Below are 19723 nucleotides of genomic sequence, written 5' to 3' on the forward strand. Positions count from 1 at the left end.
CCTCGTGCTGTAGGTGAGCTGTGATCTGCGTCCACTGATACGCAGCCTGGGGCAGTGGTTGAGGCGACTGCCCCCAGGACAGCCCGGAGTGGGCATGCCCCCCGCGGCCCATTCCACAGACCTGGCTTCCCCATCGGGCAGTTCCTGCCCATCGGGCTGCCCCATCAGGCTGTTCCCACCTCCCCCGTTTGGCAGTAGATGGCACACCAGCTTGAGGATGCTGCTGCCACGAACACCTCTGTGCCACTGCTGGTTCATACATGTCACTTTTGAAATTCAGTTTGAACCACCTGCTCCAGGTGGCGTCCTTGGCAACTGAGGAGGAATGAGACTAGAAGCAGCCTGGGCACACAGGTCCCTGGGGTGAGGGTGGGAGTGGCGCTTGGCCTGGGCTGCTGCCCTGCAGGGCTAGGCAAGCCACAAACGGTTCTTATTTGTATGTTGCGTAGATACCATCTGTGAGCAAACAAGCTTATCTGCCAACCCCGTTGCCGGTCGTGGTGTTATGCAACTTGGGGATTGAGCAGGGGAACCCCCTGGCTCTCAGTGAGAGACCTGCCTAGCCCTGAAGCCCAGGTACCCTGTCCCCGTCCTGGCCTGCACCTCCAGGCTGCAGGTGGTGGCACCCCAGCAGCACCTGCCACTGGTTGGGGGAGAGTTAGATGCATCCTATGGGTGGGTGGAGGGTCCTGTGTGACAGGAGCCCCTGGACCCTCGTGGGTCCTGCTGCTGCTGTGAGGTCCCTGCCAGTGAGCTGCGCACAGGCGTCTGGTCAGCTCGCTGGAAAACCTCATGGTCACGGCAGACAAATTTCTGTGAAACAACTTGGAATGTGTGACAAAGGAACAGAAGTAAAACTGCGATGGGGGGGGGGGGGGGCTTGAGGTTCACACAGCATTTACCAGTGAACAGTCATGAGTAAGCACAGGGACGGTCCCCACGGGCCTCCGCAGGGGCCCACTCGGTCCAGGCCTGGTCACTGTGCCCGCACTGCTGCTGTGGCCAGGGCTTCCCTGGCACCTCTGCCCAAGATGCCCCCAAAGTCTGGGCCGGCCCCTCTGCCTTTCCTTTGATGCCATTGCCTCTGGGGGAAATAATGGTCCATTGAACTTGAACCTCTGGTCTGGAACCATCTGTGGACACCACCACCACCTGCGTCCCTGGCATACTCTCCCCCCAGCATCTCAGGGGGCATGTCTGGAATGTGGGCGAACGCACTTGGCTCAGCTGCAGGAGGCCTGGACCCCAGCCTCCATGTCAGGCCAGAGTGGGGTGGCGCCATCCAGCAGGACAGGGAGGGCAGAAACCAAGGGGAGGCCCAATGGAAAAGCTGCCTCTGCTGCTATTTGGCGACCAATAGAGCAAGGCTGGGTGACCCCCATGGACAGGCTCACCCGGAAGTGGCCTCGGCAAAGAACAGGGTCTGTGAAGGTGAAGTGGATGGCACCCCAGGTGCTCCCCTCCCCACTGGGTGGATTCCATGCTGCTGCAGAAGCTTTCTGTTCCCCAGGAAGTCGGGGTATCCCCCACCTTCAGAGGCACCCACCAGACAGCCTTTCACACGCCACTTCCCCCACCAAGGCCCAGGCTGTTTGCCTCCCCCTCCCTTAATTCGGTCCACATTTATGAAGCTTTTCCACGTGCTGGACAGCGGGCACCATCCAGGAGCCCCCAGGGGACCAGCAGTAGCCACAAGAACACCAGAGCATGGGGCAGGAAGGATGAAAGGGAGGGGCGGGGCACCCTGACTAAGGTGCCCAGACCCCGCCCCTCCCAGCATCCGGGGGGCGGGGCCTAGTGGGTAAGGGCTGGTCTGGGGCGGGCCGCCTGGGAGAGCCTCCGGGCCCAGCGCTGGGGCCAGACGTGCCCCATTGATCGCGGAGCCACATCCTGTACACACCGCTGACTTTGGACCTGGATCCCCACGTCCTGTTTGCGCCTGCTGGCCCCTGGACCCCCCATCTGTGCCCTTGGACCCCAGACCCCCGGATCTCCATTCAGGCCACCGGATCCCCATCCTCACTCCACCACCCTCCCCTCCTCCGGATCCCAGACCTCCACCCGCACCCCCGGACCCCTGAGTTCCGATGCACACCTCGGCCATGCCCCACCTCGTGCTCTGGCTGCTCAGCGCGTGGTGGCTGCAGGGTGAGTGCTGGTCGCCTGGCCTGTACCCGCACCGGGCACTGCTCTGCGCTGGTCCCGCTGGGAGGGGGCAGACGGGCCTTAAAAAGGGAACTGAGGGAAACCCGTGCCTCGGTCATTGCTGGGCTCCTAGTGGGAACTGGGGCCGGGATAGAGCAGTGATTGCCCATCCCTCCCCGGACCCCCACCCCAGGAAGGAAGGGAGGACTGAGGAGCAGTGAGTGGCCTTGAGCTGAGAGTGGGGAGGTCTAGCCACATGGGGGCCTACCCCCCCACCAACCCGTTTGGGGAGAACCAAGCATACTGCTGGCTCTGGCCCCTAACTGGCTCCCCGAACCTCCTGTCTGGATTCTGTGGTGTCCCATCCGCCCCCTGGAGGCAAACAAGAGCGTGGCTGGGGCCGCAGGACTGAGTTGGGCGCCCCGGGGCCTCTTGAGCCTGGAGGTTTGCAAGATAACGGTCACAAGATTTGGTCCCCTGATTTTGGGCTGTTAATTACCTTAAAAGGGAAGGGACGGGGTCTTGTGTGGCCTGCTGCCTGTGTGGGCTATGTGGGAGCTTCTAGTGCCAGGGAGGCGGGTCAGCTCCGTTAGACGCAGTTACTCGGTTACTTGTAGGCTCCTGGAAGGACAGGGTTTGCCTGGCCCCACCTGCTGGGGTCCTGTTGTCTTCCCAATGCCAGGTGCAGGTCCGGTCCCCACCCTGTCTCACCAGGAAGGGGCCTCCCCGGACAGGAGGATGGGTGCCCTGCGCACCTGCCGACACCTCTCTTTCCCTCAGTGGCCGCCCCCAGCCCCCCCTTGCCCCATGTGGAGCAGTACGAGGTGGTGAGGCCCCAGCGCCTGCCGGGTCCTCGTGCCCGCCGGGCCCTGCCCTCCAGCGAGGTGAGTCTTGGCCGGAAAATGGCCTGGTGGTGGTTTCGGGGGGTCCCTGTCTGCTCCCACAGTGCCCAGTTAGAAGATTGTAGCTCCTGTGTGTCCCAGCCGGTTGTGAGGGTCCAGCCTGGGGGCTGAGGGCTTAGGGGCAGCGCCCTGAGGGGGCTCACTGCCCACCTGGGCTCCGCATCCTGGACCCCCTGTTTTCTGGGTTCGGGACCTGTACCCGGAAAGGGTGAGTGACGTCCTTGGTGCTTGGCTTGGCTGTCCTCCAGGCCTCACCTCCTGGCACCCTGCCTCTCCCTGTGGCACTCCCCAGTTTCGATCAGCGGTGACAAGTCAAATTCTTCCTCAGACTAGCGGGGTGGCTGGCTCCCCGGAGCCTGTTGCAGTGTGTGGTCACAGGGACACCCTTTCCTAGGGGCTTTGGCCTGGGCTCAGATACCCAGAGCTGCCCGGGGTCATTCCCATGTGGGGTGTGCAGTGTGTGTGTGTGTGTGTGTGTGTGTGTGTGTGTGTGAAGTGGATGTGCCTGCCTGTGTAGTGGGGGTAGCCCTGTCCTGTCTTTGGAGTCTGGGAAGGACACTAAGCCCCCTGGACCCTCACCCCACCCTGAGGGCCAGGTGCATGCTGTCCCTGACAAGGAGCGGAGGGTCTTTGTCCCCTGGGAGTACGGGGCTGGGGTGTGGGTGGGAGGGGCTGGGGGGCTGTCCCACCCACAGCTGCCCGTAGGGCTACATCTCCCCTCCCCTTGCTCCCTGGGGAAGGGGCATTATTGTCATTGACCTTGTGTGGACAGATGGGGAAACCGAGGCCCGAGGCCTGGCAGGACCCCTGCATTACAGTTCAGCCTGGCCCAGTCCCCTTCGCCAGCCTGATGCTGAGTGACCTCTAGGGTCCTCTGAAGGGCTTTCGGGCTGGGGGCCCTGGCCTTGGGCTGCATCCCTGTCCTCTGAGCTCCCCTCCCCGCCCCAGGTTTGAGATGGGCGCAGCCTGAGACAAGGCCCCCACCTTAGACCCCTCCTGTTTCCCGGCTCAGGGCCTGTACCCAGAGAGCGTGAGCTACGTGCTCGGTGCCCCAGGGAACACCTTCACTCTGCACCTTCGGAAGAACAGGTGAGCGGGGTCCGGGCCCGCCCAGCGCCCCTGTGTCCCAGGCACCCTCCCTGGCATTGCCCCTCCAGGGCTGCAGGGGGCCAGTGAGCAACAGGGGTTTTCTCCTAGGGACCTGGTGGGCTCGGGCTACACGGAGACCTTCACGGCTGCCAACGGCTCCCAGGTGACCGAGCCGCTGCAGAGGCAGGTACGGCCTGGCGGCCTCCCCAGGGTGGCTGGGGGCTCTGGGGGCGGGTCCTGCAGAGCCCTCATGCCCGCCTCCCGCAGGACCACTGCTTCTACCAGGGCCACGTGGAAGGGCACCCGCTGTCCGCTGCCAGCCTCAGCACCTGTGATGGCCTCAGGTGGGTGCTCCGGACCCGGGCGCCGTGGGTCAGCATGTCAGGGCCCCAGCACACGCCGTGCCCTCCAGGGAAGTGAACTGAGGCTGAGAATAGAGGGGCCAGGGCCAGACTCGGGGACACCTTTGTGCACCTGGGCGTCTGGGCTCTGTTTACGATGACAGGTTCCCCACCTGCAGGGCTCCCCCTGGGCCTGGACACTGTCCGCCTGCATGCCCCAGGGCCGACTGGGGGCCTCCTGTCCTTCCAGGCTTCTGTCCCTCCCTGGGCAGCATGCCGGGGCGGGCACTGACCGGAGCCTCCGGCTCCCCTCTGCCCACAGGGGCTTCTTCCAGGCAGGCTCGGCGGTGCACCTGATCGAGCCGCTGGGCGGCGGCGGGGAGGAGGGGCGGCACGCACTCTACAAGGCCCAGCACCTGCGGCAGAAGGCGGGCACCTGCGGGGTCAGCAACACCAGCCTGGAGAGCATGCTGGGCCCTAGGACCTTGGCCGCCTTCAGGCCCCGGGTGAGCAGGCCCCGCCCAGCTTCACCCCTGTCCTCCTGGGCCTGCGCGTCCCCCAGACTCCCGGGCACTCAGCGAATGAGGGCGCTGCCCGCCATCCGGACGGCCGGGGGGCCTGACTGCCCGGAAGCCGCGGAGACGGCTCTTTAGTCCGTGCTGGCACCTCCTAGCCCGGTCCCCTGGCACTGAGCAGGGGCCCTGGACGTGGTCCGTGTGAAGGCGGGGCCGGGGTGAGGGGGGCTGTGCTGGGGCCGCTGACCGGCTTCTCGTTGCTGTTTTGCAGAACGGGCCGATGTCCCGGAAGACCCACTATGTGGAGCTCTATGTGGTGGTGGACAGCAGCGAGGTGCCATGGGCAGGGGCGTGGGCGGGGGGGGGGCGGGCCGCCCATGGGCTGCTGACTGAGGGTCTGTGTCATCAGTTCCAGAAGCTGGGGAGCAGAGAGGCTGTGCGCAGGCGGGTGCTGGAGGTGGTGAACCACGTGGACAAGGTGCTGGCTGTTTCTACGTAGTGGGGGCAGGGGCGAGGGGGGGCGGGAGTGGGGTCTCCCAGGGGCTCCTCCCCGAGCAGGGGCTTCCAGGACCCAAAGCAACACAGGCCCGTTCTGGACCAGATGCCACCCAGCCTGCCAGAACCCTGGTTGTCAAAGAGGAGGAGCACCTGGAGGGCGGTGTGGGCGGCCCCTGACCCGTGGGACCCTGTCTCCCTGCAGCTGTATCAGGAACTCAAGTTCCGCGTGGTGCTGGTGGGCCTGGACATCTGGAACTACGGGGACAAGATTCAGGTCAGCCCCGACGCCAGCATCACGCTGGACAACTTCCTGACCTGGCGGACGCAGAACCTGGTGGGCCGGCACCCCCATGACAACGTCCAGCTCATCACGTGAGTGGGCGGCAGGCGGCGGGCAGGGAGGACAGCCGTGGCCAGCGAGGGGCTGTGGGACCGCGGCAGCGCGCAGGGGAGCCCGCCTGCAGACACTTCTCTTGCTCGCAGCGGCATCGACTTCGCGGGGACCACGGTGGGACTGGCCAGGGTGTCCGCCATGTGCTCCCAGCACTCAGGCGCTGTGAACCAGGTGCGGAGGGGGCCGGCGGGCTGGGGTGGGGGGGAGCTGGGCTTGGAGCGTGAGCTGAAATGCATGCCGGGGAGAGCTCGGGGCTCAGTCCACCTGCGGGTCCGCAGTCTGTCCCCGTGAACCCCTGACCGGCTGCCTCTCCAGGAGGGTGCTTGGTGTTTTTTAAAATCCTCACCCCAGGATATGTTTTTCATTAGTATTTATAGAGGGAGGAAGGGAGAGAGGGAAACATGGATCCCCAGCACCCCGACTGAGGATCGGACCCAAAGCCCCTGGGTGCGCGCCCTGACTGGGAACCAAACCCGCAGCCCTTCGGTGCGCGGATAACGCTCCAGCCAGCGGAGCCGCCGGGCGGCGCTTTACGTTTTAAGAAGCGTTCGCAGGAAGTGATGCCAGCCTTGCTCGGGGCAGCAGGGCCGGCAGGAAGGTGTCTGGGCCCAGTGGGCACCGACCAGCGCAGCCTCTCCCTGCAGGACCACAGCACGAACCCAATCGGCGTGGCGTCCACCATGGCCCACGAGATGGGCCACAACCTGGGCATGGACCACGATGAGAACGTCCAGGGCTGCTACTGCCCCGAGCCTCGCACCAGCGGCGGCTGCATCATGGCAGGCAGCATCGGGTGAGGCCCACCCCGGTCCTGGCAGAAGGCCCCCTGGGGCGCAAGCGGCCTGCCCACTCACTGCCCACCTCCCCCTGAACCACCCCTCTCCCCACAGCTCCACGTTCCCCAAAACGTTCAGCCACTGCAGCCGGGCCGACCTGGAGACGTTCGTGGAGAAGCCCCGCATCACCTGCATCGAGAATGCCCCGGACCCCGACCGCCTGGTGGGCGGCCCCGTGTGCGGGAACGGGTTTGTGGAGCAAGGGGAGCAGTGTGACTGCGGCTACCCCCAGGTACCGGGCCCCGCTCCGCCCCCTCTGCCCCGCCCCCGCCCCGGGTCTCACTCCCCCAGGTGACGGCGTCCTTCCTGACCCGCCCAGCGGCCTGCATGCCCACGGCCAGTCAGAACTCACCCCTACCTTCTGACACCCCGTCCGCCTGCAGGGGGTCTGTGGGAAGGCCCCGGCCCTGATGGGGGGGTCATGGAGGGAGGTGGGCCCCACGGCCACTGGGGCAGGTGCTCACACCCTCACATTGCCCTGTCCGCCCCCCAGGACTGTCAGAACCACTGCTGCAACACCACCACCTGCCAGCTGGCCGAGGGCGCCGAGTGTGCCCATGGTCCCTGCTGCCACGAGTGCAGGGTGAGCACAGGGCCCCTTCCGGACCCCGGCCCGGCTGTGCCCCGGGGCAGCGGGCGGGGAGGGGCCCCGGGGATGGCGGGGACGGAGAGCAGCCTGGGCCTGCTGTCCCCATGGTGACTTCGCTCTTGGGCCAGGTGAAGCCGCCGGGCAAGCTGTGCCGCCCCAGCAAGGACGCCTGCGACCTGGAGGAGTACTGCGACGGCCAGCGGCCCTCCTGCCCGGAGGACGCCTTCCGGGAGAACGGCACGCCCTGCCGGGGCGGCTACTGCTACAACGGGGCCTGCCCCACGCGGGCCCAGCGGTGCCAGGACCTGTGGGGGCCAGGTGAGGCGGGCGGCGGGGGGCCCACCGGCCGGGGGTGGCTGCGGGCCCCCTGCTGGAGGGCTCACCTGCTCCTGGCCTGCAGGTGCGCGGGTTGCCTCGGAGATTTGCTACTCCCGCAGCATCTCGCCGGGCTGCAGGGGCACGGTCCGCCTTAGTGCCGACAGGTGAGCGTCCGCCACGCCCCGCCCCCTGGCTCCGGGATGTCCCCACAGGCGGGGTCTCCCAAGAAAGTCCTCTGCACAGAGGGGGAGGGGCCCACCCTGCCTTCCAGGACCGCCAGGCCTGGCCGCCCTGCCCTCGGGGGAGGCGGGTGGATGCCCCATCAGTGAACCCCACAGCCCGTGCCGGGGTCCTGGGCCTCGTCTCCTGGCAGCCCCCTGGGTCCCCACGGAGCACGTCAGCGTGCACGGAGCAGGCGACCACGCGCCTGTCTCTGTTCGCAGGGCCGGGTGCGAGTTCCTGCTCTGCGACGGCGGGCAGAAGCCTCCAGAGCGGGGCTCCTGCTCCTTCACCTACAGCTCAGCCATGTGCCAGGCTCTGAACCTGGTCGGTAGCTCTGAGTTCGAGCGGGTGCTGGAAGGCACCAAGTGCGGCGATGAGCGGGTGAGTGACCGGACACACGCCTGGCTGTGCCCCCGAAGGACTCCGTGTCCCCGGCGTGTGCCCCACACGCACACTCAGGTGGTCCCAAGCAAGGCTAGCATGATTTGAAGACCTTTCCGTCTGCACGTCCCCCCAGAGGCCGGGGGGGGGGGGGGGCGGGCGGTCCTCGGTGCCCCTGGTGGCCTGCCTGCCAGCAGAAGGGCTGCAGACCAGGCCTGCCTGGCCGTGGTGGCGCGGTGGCCGCGGCCTGCCCCCTGAAGCTCACCGGCAGGTTCCGGGGGGGCTTCCGTCCGCTGCTGGGGGAGAGCGGGGGTCAGGGGTGGAGAGCGACTTCCTAATGAGGCCCCCTGCCTTCCAGGTGTGTTGGGAAGGACTGTGCCGGGACTTCCACGTGTACCGCTCCAGAAACTGCTCCGCCCAGTGCAACGGCCATGGGGTGTGTGGGCCCTCGTGGGAAGGAGACAGTGGGCCACGCTCAGGGCGGGCCTGGGGGGACAGAGGGCGGAGGCCTGGAGCTGGTGAGGATCTGTGGGCCCCGGGTGGACCCCGAGTTCCGGCGGTGGTGATGCCCGTGGACACATCGGCTGGGCTGCTGCCGTCAGCGTGTGTGACGGCCAGGGACGCCTGGACCTAGGAGCCAGGTCCGTGGACAAGCCCAGCCTGTCCCCGTCAGTCACAGCAGAGCCCTCACGGGCCTCGGCTGGCCTGGTGGGACTCCTGTGTGGGCACCGGGCGATGTGGCACGGGCACAGGCAGGGCCCGGGGCCCATCCCTGACGCCTGGCTGTCCCGCAGGTGTGCAACCACAAGGGGCAGTGCCACTGCCAGCCGGGCTGGGCCCCACCGCACTGCACAGAGCTGCGGGCCGAGCTGCACACAGGTGAGAGCCCGGGGCCTGGGCCTTCCCACCCGACAGCCTGGTGGGCAGCGGGACGGGACCCCCTGGGCAGTGAGAAGGAAGCTGCAGCCCCCAAACCATTGGTGCGATGTTAAAGCGTCAGACTTGCAGGCCTGGGCATCCTGACCTCACGGGTCTGGGGTAGGGCCTAGAGCCAGTAACCCCCACTCAGCCCCACAGGAGACGGGTCTTCGGGTGGGTGTGTGGCTGCAGGGGAGGGGCCAGGGCTCCAGTCAGGAAGGGGCCCCAAAAGGGCCCCTGTCTGCCCTCTCAACCCCCACAGCCCCACTGACCCCTGGTCTCGTGCTCCCCACAGCCTCCGGGAGCCTCCTGCCGAGCGTGCTGGTGCCTGTGCTGCTCCTGGTGGCCCTGGCGCTGGCTGTGCTGGGCGTGGTCGTCTACCGCAAGGCCGGGAGCCACATCCGAGGGAGGTGAGCGCCTTGGTTGCTCCACATCCCCGTGCAACAGGCACATCCCCTCCTCCTGTTGGGAAACGGCCTGCTGCCGCGGAGGAAGGAGAGAACCACAGCGGTCCCCAGGGCCTCTCGTGGGGCGGGAACAGGTCACAGATTTGGTGACAGTGGGGGATAAGCCCAGAGATGGTCCCGGACCCCCACGCACACCTGACCCTGGTAGGCGTTGGCACTTTGGGGATAGCATGGGCTCACCAGCCGCCCGCCCTGTCGGGACCTGGACCCGGTGCGGCCGCAGGAAAACACCCTCGAGGCTGCCTCCCCTTTCTGAGTGGCTGTGACTGCTGCCCCCCGTGGGGGATTGCAGGGACTGAGGCAGCTGTGAGGTACCTGGCCAGGCCAGGGGGTCTCGTGCTCAGGGGACCCCACATCCCTGGATAGCACCCTGAGGCCAGGATGCACTGACTCATCTTACTTTCTTGGCAGGAACAAGACACCCAAGACCGCCCTGGGGCGATCCAACCCCCTGTTCCAAGAGGGGGGCTTTGGGCCAGCGAAGGGCATGGCTCCGGCCCCCACTGTGCCTACCGTCCACTCCGGCCCGCCCCCCCGGCCCACAGCTCCCACAGTGACCCCTCAACGGCCCCCCCCTGCTGTAAGCACCAGCCGGCTCCCCAGACCACCTAGTCCCAGGGCCAGGGCCTCACCAGGGCCCTAGAGCAGCAGCCATGGCCACCATGGGGAAGGCAGGAAGGAGGCTTGAGGATGGGGGGTCTGAGGACCCACACGAACTGATGACAGAACTGGCCATTGAACTTGAATCAGGTTCGAGGGCTCTGCAGGGCCTGAGGACAGTTCAGAGGGCCCATCTCCCTCTGTTGCCACCCAGCGCCTCAGAGCGTTCACCCGGCTGAGCAAAGGGAACGTGCGGGTCACATTCGGGCTGTGGGCTCTGCTGGTGGCGGGGCAGAGCTGCCATATGCACACCTGGAGCTTTAGTCTCCCTCTGGGAGGGGCGGAAACCTCAGGTCCTGAGCTGGGGGGCTGGGGTGACAGCGAGGGGCAATCCAGGCTCACGACCCTGTTCCCTCCAGCCTCCAGCCGCCATATCCAGACCACCCTTCCCAGTTCCCATGTACACCCCGCAGGCCCCGGCCCAGGTGAGAAGGGCCCCCAACCAGGCAGTCTAAGTGGCAAAAATGGGGTCCCAGGAGGTGGGGGGCCCAAGGGATGGGTTTGGGAGTCTGGGACCCTAGGGTATGGCCGCCCCACTTTCAGAAGGCTGATCACCTGGGTCCAGTGAGGACATTAACCCGGAGCCTGGGCTCCTGACTCTTCCTCCCTCCAGCTCAGACCTCCTCCTCCCACCAAGCCCCTCCCGGAGCGGAAGCCCAAGCAGGTGAGAGGACCTGCCCTGTGGCCACTCAGTAGACTCCCCTGGCTGTGCCTGTTCCCTTCCCCTCTGGCCAGACCCCCCACCTCCCTGCAACCCAAACCCCACAGGCGAGTGTGGGGTGCTCTTCTCTGGAGTGCCCCCTGCTGGCCTGACCACCTTTAGGCTTACCCCAGCGTCTCTCTCACCACCCACCTTGGCCCTGGACCAATCCCAGCCTGTGCTTCTGACAGAGTGGGGGTGGCAGGAACGGCCAGGCTTTCTCGCCGGCACCACCCGCTCCCGGGTCAGGCTCCACCCACCAGGTGTCCTGTTGTCCGCCTGTCTGTCATGAACCCGAGATGTTGACTCATATAGGTTTCTCCCTGTGGCCTCGATATCTTGGAGGGACTTTGAGAGATGCAAATCGTATAACTTTTTTGTTGTTAACCTTCACCAGAGGGATTTTTAGAGAGAGTGGAAGGGAGGGAGGAAGGGTGAGAGAGAGAGAAACATCAATGTGAGAGAAACACGTCTATTGGTTACCTTCCCCACGTTCCCCAATCCGGGCTGGGACCCTTACGTGTGTGGGCCAACACTCTAACCACTTACCACACTGGCCAGGGCTCTGTTAATTTTTAAACTGACCCACGTGGATCTCCCTACAACAGCCTTCACATGGTGCTTGCTTAACAGATGTTCCCTATTGCTTTCTTTTTAAGCCTTTTATTTAGAACTAATGTTAGACTTACAGAGATTACAAAGATGGTCCAAGGAGGGGTTTTGACCAGCCAGAAGGGGGCCAGGGTGGGCAGAGATTTCTGGCCCAGGAAGTGGAGATAGCCAGGCAGAGGCTAGGAGGAACCGGCTGCTCAGTACGGTCCTTCCGGGTTATCAGAAACGACAGATGCTGGGCCCACCCAGGCCTCCTGGATGCTAGGGGGTGTGGCCAGGGCTGAGCAAGGCTGGGCCAGGCCTGGTCAGCCTTCCACCTCCCTCCCGAGTCCCACCCCCGTCACCCTGGGAAAGCTAAAATGAAAAAAAAAAAAAAAAAAAAAAAAAAAAAAAAAAAAAAAAGCCAATTTTAGTAGCTAATTTTTGGTTTTGAACTTCCAAGACCCACATTCTAGCAGTTTTTAAGGCTTTTTCTTGGTAAGGTTGGGTCGGTGTAGGGGAGAGGGCAGCCATGGCCTGCTGGTTCGGGTTTCATTCTGCAGGTGGCCTCGGGGGAGGGCGGGGGTGGGACGGGACTTTTCTGTGGAGAGCTCAGCAGAGAAGCCCTGGGAGCAGAGCAGAGCACCTGGGAAGACAGTGCTTTGCCTGGGCCGGGACAGGTAGGTGTCATCCACTGACACTGTGTCTGCTTCCTCCCAGGTGACCAAGCCAACCTCCGTGCCCCCAGTACCACCAGTCAAGCCCAAGGCTGGAGGGGCCAACCCTGGGACCACTGAGGTGAGCCTCCCCCCGCCCCAGAACAGTGTCCACAGCAGGGGCAGTGGAGCAGGCTGGCCAGGGCACTGCCCCGAGGGTTACACTGTCGGCTCAAAGGAGAGATGTCAGCTGTAGGTATATTCTAGCCTCTGCTTCATACTCTGCCAGAGGGCTTTTCAATGGATGGCTGCTCCACTGGCTGGTCATTTGTCTTCACCCACTAATCTAAGTTCTAAAGTCTGTCCTTTATCCGGTGTCCTCTGTGAGCACGGAGGCACTGTTACTGCTATTGTTGTGTGTAGGGGCCATCATGCTGTTGGCTGAACTAAGAATTAAATTTTATTAAGTGTAAAAGGAAGTAAGATTCACTTGTACTCTTTGTAGCAGGTGGTTTTTATTCTTTCTTTTTTCCTCCTTCAAGGGAGTTGGCCCAAAGGTTGCTCTGAAGCCCCCTGTCCTAAGGAGATGATGCCCCTTGGGGCACCTGCGCACCTCTCTGCAAGTTGTTGAAAGAACCCAGTGCCAGCCCCTGCAGTGCCTCTGCCCAAGCCCTCGGTGCCGCCCCGGGCTGGTCCCACGATGGAAAGTCCCAGCAGAAGAGCTACCTCCTTGTGGCCAAGGTCTTGGCTTCAGCAGCCCAGGGTCACAGCCAAGGGCCTCTCGGTCAGGACTCTGCTGGGTTCCTGACCTCTCACCCACGTTGGCCACCCCAGCTCTGACGGCCCCCAGGCCGGGGTCAGCTGCTGTGTGGCCTGCGTATGGGTGTCTCTGGACTTCCAGGGCCCTCCGGGCGGGAGGCCCGTGTGCTGTGCTTCCGGGAAGACCTCTCCTGCTGGTGTGCTCCAGCACCCCCAGACTTTGCAAGCCCCTCCATTTTCATTTCCTGTTTCCCTGCTATTTAAGAAAAAGCATGTTTTTACAATTAAATTATTGATAAACTTTTAAATGACTGGAGATTTTTATTGGGTGGAATGTGGAGGAAGCCAAACCACGTGGGATTCAATGTGTAATAGTTAAGGTTCCGACGCTTGTTAAAATAAAACGTACACTGTACAAGGACGGCGGCTTTTCACCTTCTTTGCTCCCTGACGTCATCCTAAGCCACCCCCGCACCCCCAAACTGAGCATCCGGGGGTGCCCTGACCCAGGGACACGCGGGCAGCACCCTAGGCCGCAGCCCAACCCTGACCTCCTCCCTCACCTACAAAACTCCCGCTCTTCCGGCCCCGCCCCCGGTCTCCCCGCAACGGCCCGGCAGCCCGCCCCTTCCGGCGCCGTCTCCTAGCAACGGTCAACAACCCTGCAGCCATGCTGGGCGCCGCCGGGCCGAGCGCCCCGGCCCCGCCGCCGCCGCCGCTGTCCCCGCCCGCGCTCCGCGGCCTGTACGCCTGGCTGGACCGGCTCCCGCTCAGCCGGCCCAAGCGCCACCTGGCCCGCGACTTCAGCGACGGCGGTGAGGGCCCGGCCCGGGCGGAGCGGGTGCGGCCGGCCGGCGCCTCGCCCAGGGTCCCAGCTCCCCGGGCTCCCTGCGAAGTGCTGGAGCCCCCAGGACAGGGTGTGAGGGGCGCCCCCAAAGTAAGGTGACCAGACGTCCCGATTTTTAAGTTTGTCCCGCGGCGTTTTAAAAGTCCAAATGATTTAAAAGATTCTTTCCAAAAATCGGGAATTTTTTAAAACGCCGCGGGACGCGGAACAAATTGTTAAAAATCAGGACGTCTGGTCACCTTACCCTAAGGGATGCGCAGGACGCGGGCAAGATGGGGGTATTGACGCCCCAAGAGGAGGAGGAAGGTGGCAGCAGAGAGAGGCCGCGCTGTGCATTCAGCCCGGTCACTCGGCAGTTCCCTCCGTCTGTCCGGCATTCCCTGCGGCGGGTGGTGCAAACTCGGGGTGTCCTCCAGCACCCCTGAACCCAGCCCAGTTTCCACACCCCTGCCCCAGGAGCACCCACACCTTGGTCCCAGCGATCGCTGCCCCAGGACTCCGCTCCCTGTCCTCATCCACCTCGGGGCCGTGGACACAAGATGGAAGTAAATGGGGTTCCTCGCTGGGCGGGCCAGGCTCACCTTGCGCCCCCCATCCCCACGCCCCCCCGCAGTGATGCTGGCGGAGATCGTGAAGCATTACCACCCGCGGCTCGTGGACCTGCACAACTACGTGCCCACCTGCAACACGGACCAGAAGCTCAGCAACTGGAGCACCCTCAACAGGCAGGCGCTCCGCCTCCTCCCTGCCTTTCCTGTTGGAGCGCCCAGTCCGTGCTCAGGGGCTGGGGGACTCCCTCTCCCCACCTTCCTGGTCTCCGGGACAAGTTCTCCGGCTGTCCCCTCGCTATGGGCTTCCCTGACGCCGTGCCAGTATCCCTGTTCCTGGCTGTCAGAATTTCACCATCAACCTGGGGCCCTGGGGGTTCCCGCCACGAGGACAGCACTGGTCAGCCTGAGACTCACCAGGGTACCGTCCTGCGCTCGGACCGTGTGTCCAGCCTGTCCGACCACACCTCTCACTCAACAACAATCGGGGTGCAGGGCTCTGTTCCTGGCACCTCGGACATGGCCTCTGCCTTCAGGGGATGAGTCTAGAGGGAAGACACATGTCAGGTGTGATGAGTGCAATGGAGGAGGAGGCAGGGCCCCCGAGCAAGTGACGGAACAGTGATGGGAGGCGACCTGTGGGTGCGAAGGGGGTTGCAGTGGGGTGACCCGAGGGGCTGGAGCTGGAGGGGGAGGGTCCTTGTATTCAGAGCCACCAGGGGTCCTTGGAGACGGTGCTGAGGACCCTCCTCCTAGCCTGGGACTGAGAGGCCCTGCAGGGTTGAGGCCTATTCCGGAGGCTGTGCGGGGGGGGGGGGGGGGGGGGGGGGGCGCGGGGTGGTGGCGGCGGCAGCTGCAGGCAGATGGGTGCTGTGGCGGCGGTGAGAAGCCAGATTCTGGGCACTGGAGGTGAACCTCAGACTTCCTCAGAGCAAAGGGTGACTCAAGCAGGAAGGTGACTTCCCGTGCAGATCCCCGGGGGACGCTTAGGAACACCAGGCCTGACCCCACAGGGCACCCCGTATTCTGTGGGGTGGCCGGGAACGGGACGGCCTCAGGGCCTCTGCAGGTGCAGGGCGAGGAGGAGCCCTGGTCCCCGCGCCCCCTCGGAGGAGAGCCGGGCGCACTGCTCTGAGGGCCACCCGCCCCTTCCTTCACAGGAAAGTCTTCCACAAGCTGCGTTTCTGTGTCTCAGAGGGCGATATCCGAAAGGTGGTGGCCAACACGCCGGGGGCCATCGAGCCCATCCTGTGCTCGCTGAGGGACAAGGTGGCGGCCGGCGCTGTCCGCGAGGACCCGCCGGGCGCGGGCGGGCCTGCCGGTGCATCTGTACGTACCGCCTGGGCCCGCCGCCCGCCACGCGTGGACGTGGTCTCCTCATCTGCCAGGGAGAGCTGGACGCAGGCAATAAGGGCTATGAGCCGAAACCGGTTTGGCTCCGTGGATAGAGCGTCGGCCTGCGGACTGAAAGGTCCCGGGTTCGATTCCCGTCAAGGGCATGTGCCTTGGTTGCGGGCACATCCCCAGTAGGAGGTGTGCAGGAGGCAGCTGATCGATGTTTCTCGCTCTCTGTCCCTCTCCCTTCCTCTCTGTAAAAAATCAATAAAATATATATTTTTTTAAAAAATAAGGGTGATGAAGCCCCCGGTCCCCTGGCCGACCTGGGACAGGGAAGCTCACCTTTCGCAGTGCTCGTCCCCAGGCTGGCACCGGCCATCCCCCCTCCCCGTGGCCCTCCCTCGTGGCTGGGAAGTGCAGGGAGGCGAGTTGGCTATGCGGTCAGGGGTGAGCCCTGGGGGGCCGCATCTCACGGTCCCTCCTCTGAAATCGTTGCAGGACCCGGGAGTCTCCGGTGCGGATGCGGATGGACTGTGGGCGGGCCTCGCCGCCACCCCCCACGCCGGTAGTACCCAGACCCCCGGTGTGGGAAACAGCCTCAGCGCCACAGAGACAGGCGTGTGGTGCCCTCGCGTTCACGCACCTGCAGGGGAGGGCAGGGGTCCTCGGGTGGCCCAGGGCCCGGCGGGCGGGTGGCCTCCAGGAGGGCAGCTCCTCGGTCTGAGGGTCCGAGAGGGGCCCTGATGCCGTCGCCTCCTGAGTGGGAGCCCCCGGCTTCTGTCCCGGGGCCACGCAGGGCGGCGGCTGTTCAGTGGGCACATCTCCAAACGGAAGCCTTTCGGAGGCAGCCAGCTGCACCTCGGGACGGCGTAAGGCCGGGCGGGCCCACAGGGCGCTCCCTGTGTGGCTCTGCCTCGCCCCGGGTGCTGCTGCGGGGACCTGAGCCGTGTCCACTTGTCTCCCAGGCCTGCCGAGCTCCCCAGTGGCTTCCGGCGTGAGGACCCTTCCGAGTCAGAGGGCTTGGGAGAAGATGGGACACTGTGCGTGCAGAGGGTGGGCCCCCGTCTCCCGAACCCTCTGCCATTGCGCCCCGGCCACCCTGTCCTTCGGGTTAAAGGCCAGGCGTTTGCCTTTCAGGCGGGACCCAGCCGGTGGGCCCTGGGAGCACCCGGACACCGGGGTGCAGCAGCTGCTGGAGGAAAAAGAGCAGGCGCTGGCCATTCTGCAGGAGACCGTCAAGGTACGGAGACCGGGGTGCCCCTCCGTGCCACCCCCAGGAAGCAGAGGTTGTGGGCATTATGGGGAGGCACTGCTTTCCCTTCTGTGCAGCTCAGACCCACAGTGGGGGGCATGGCAGTGGGTGGGGCAAGCAGGGTCTCTAACCAGGGAGAACCCACATTTATCAATCATTTGATTATTTTTATTTAAAAAATTTCAACTGAGGGGGAGATAAGAGACCGAAGGACTTATATGCATGCATGTAAGAATAACCAACGGATGCAAATAATTGGGGGGTGAGAGCATGTATGGGAGTGGGGTGGGGGGAGGCAATGGTAAGATATGTACACATATAATACCTTAATAAAAAAAATTTCAACTGACTTTAGAGAGAGGATGTGAGAGAGAGAGAAACATTGATATGAGAGAAACATTGATTGAAGGGTCCCAGGTTCAATTCTGGTCAATGTTGCCACCTGCACACCCAGACCAGGGTATGTGCCTTGACCAAGAATCCGACTCACCACCTTTGGGTGTACAGGGAGAGGTCTCAACCCACTGAGCCACACTGGCCAGGGCTTGGTTATTTTTAACTATGGAATATGCAAAACACATCCAGAAGCGTGGAGAAGAGTTTAGTGTCCCCTCCCCAAGAACTCGCCATCCAGCCCCCCAGTTCCCAAGCCCCAGGGCCCACATTCCAGGGGCTGTAGACAGCTACAGGCATCACCACCCAGATGTGATGGACAGCAGGCCCAGGACCGAGTCAGGGAGCAGAAGATGGTCCTCACGGTGCAGAAGATGGTCCCGAGGGTGCACGCCTGCTCTGAGAGCACCAGGGTCTGCAGTGGTCCCGAGTTCAGGAAGTGCGCAGGCCCCTCGCTGCCAGACAGTGACCACCCTGTGAGAGGACAGGTCGCAGCTCCCGGCCTGAGACGGGGGTGAGAGGGGAGTATGTGTGTGTGTGTGTGTGAGGGGGCAGCGCAGGCCACAGCAGTCTGCCCCGAGTCCGAGGGGCCGGAGGAACTGTGATGACAGGGTGGTTCCCGGCCGGCCCATGTCCCGGGCTGGGTGAGCTGTGTTCCCGAGAATGCAGGACGTGACGTCACCGTGTGGTCTGCCTTTGCTGAGGGACGGCAGAGAGGAAGTGATGAGATGTGAAGCAACCACCTCCGGAGGTCTGACACAGCCCGGGGCTCTGGCCCGCGTGCTGACAGAGTGGATTATAACTGAGTTATTTGTGAAAGCCGGAGGGGGAAGCAGCTCTACGTGCCATTCAGGATGTTCCAAATGGGGGACAGGTGCCCAGGGGCCATGGGGGCAGCAGCTGAGGGCCTGGGCCTGGGCGGGGGGAGCAGGCACCTTCTGTGTTGGCCCAATGAGGAAGCCTGCACGTGGGCAGCCTTGGGCCGCCCCCACCCTTCGCTGCATGTTGCTGGGGAGTGGGCCCTGGGGGAGGGCGGGGAGTGGGCCCTGGGAGAGGGGGTGGCCAGGACGCGGTAGTGTGGACAGCCACCGGGCGGCCCACGCCACGCTGGGCCCGGGGAGCGGTCTGTGCCCAGCGGAGTGTGGGCCGGCCGCTGCTGACCTCACTCAGCACACGGTGCTGGGGGCAGAGGAGCCCTCTCAGATCCTCTCTCCCACTCGCCTGTGCTGGTGGTGGGCCTGCGCTTCCAAGAAGGGGAGGCTGGTGACATGGCCGTCCCTGGTGGAGGAGGCTGCGGTGGCTCCTTGTTCTTCACGAAACTTCTTTTCCTGATAAAACAGGATTTATTGGCAGGTTTTTAAAAAAATGACTATTGGGTTACACTGGCCAATGAAATCATATAGGGTTCAAGTGTACAATTCTACAGCACATCACCTGCACATGGACATGCACTTGACTGTTAACGCTTAGACGTAAACCTGGCACAACGGGCCTGCACCTGTGGCAAGGGGGGAGGAGGGCCCCCCTCCCGTGACGTCCGCGGGGCCTCTCCGGGGGTCCCCCTTAATGGCCTTGGGTCTGGCTGTGGGCCGTGTGGCCTTGCAGCACGGCCGGCCGGACACTGTGCTCGGCCTGGAACTGCCCGGCGCCAGCAGGGGGGCGGGGCGAGAGATGCCTGTCTCCCTGAAGGTTCTGCAGATGAAGGTGATGAGGCTGGAGCACCTGGTGCAGCTGAAGGACCAGCGGATCGGTGAGCTGACCCGACGGGGGACTGAGCCCCAGTGAGCACGAGGCCTCGGGGAAAGGCTCCCGCGTCAGCCAGACCTGGAACTGGACCCCGCACGGACCTCGCCCAGACCAGCCGTGGCCGCGCCCTGTCCAGCGGGCTGAGGGGCATCGTGCACCAGGAGCCGGGGTGGGCAGCAGGGTGCAGAACTCACGAGCCTGGAGGCCGGGCCTCGGGGCTGCACGCTGGCTCCTGGCTCCGGGCTGTGTCCTCTGAGGTTTGCCCCACCCCCAGCTGAGTTTGGAAGTGAAGACTTGGGTCCGGTTACCTGGAGCCTTGAGGGGTTTTGTCGTCATTGTGTCTGTGAGCGTGGATATGGACAGTTACCCCTCTCCCGGGCGGGCGGTGTCCTGTGCCCACCCACCTGAAGTCCTGTGGGAGGCTCTGCCCACAGGAGCATGTGTCCCCCGGCTGGTCCAATCTGCCCGGGGCCATGGGGCGGGAGGAGCCGGCAGGGGCTGTGTGGCACCCTCAGTGGGTGGTCCTGGGTGCCTTGGTGCAGTCCCTTGAGAAGAACGGGTCACCCTGCTTTGTTCGGGGTGTTGGGGATCGAGGAGCAGCTGGGCCTGCAGGATGGG

At 64.3% G+C, this 19723-nt stretch overlaps 2 protein-coding genes across 2 annotated transcripts; both read left to right on the forward strand.

Annotated features, from left to right (window-relative positions):
- The first annotated feature begins 1813 nt into the window (after positions 1-1813).
- Positions 1814-13289, forward strand: ADAM8 (ADAM metallopeptidase domain 8). Its single transcript, XM_084904457.1, has 24 exons — positions 1814-2148; positions 2926-3029; positions 4060-4136; positions 4245-4323; positions 4404-4480; positions 4800-4983; positions 5264-5326; positions 5402-5470; positions 5693-5862; positions 5974-6055; positions 6529-6677; positions 6775-6952; positions 7214-7303; positions 7438-7627; positions 7710-7791; positions 8071-8230; positions 8589-8666; positions 9025-9109; positions 9444-9558; positions 10027-10195; positions 10635-10700; positions 10889-10939; positions 12287-12364; positions 12765-13289. The coding sequence occupies exons 1-24, from the start codon at positions 2088-2090 to the stop codon at positions 12810-12812; spliced, it is 2505 nt and encodes an 834-aa protein (XP_084760583.1). The 5' UTR covers positions 1814-2087; the 3' UTR covers positions 12813-13289.
- A 362-nt stretch (positions 13290-13651) lies between these two features.
- Positions 13652-19494, forward strand: LOC311632690 (sperm flagellar protein 1-like; the record flags this gene model as incomplete). Its single annotated transcript, XM_084904394.1, has 7 exons — positions 13652-13796; positions 14442-14553; positions 15537-15705; positions 16213-16279; positions 16680-16767; positions 16852-16954; positions 19049-19494. 7 exons carry the CDS (start codon positions 13652-13654, stop codon positions 19142-19144), a joined length of 780 nt encoding a protein of 259 aa, XP_084760520.1. The 3' UTR covers positions 19145-19494.
- Between the last annotated feature and the right edge of the window lie 229 nt (positions 19495-19723).

The sequence above is a fragment of the Pipistrellus hanaki genome (assembly GCF_964339955.1).
Source record: "Pipistrellus hanaki genome assembly, chromosome: 14".
Taxonomy (NCBI): Eukaryota; Metazoa; Chordata; class Mammalia; order Chiroptera; family Vespertilionidae; genus Pipistrellus; species Pipistrellus hanaki.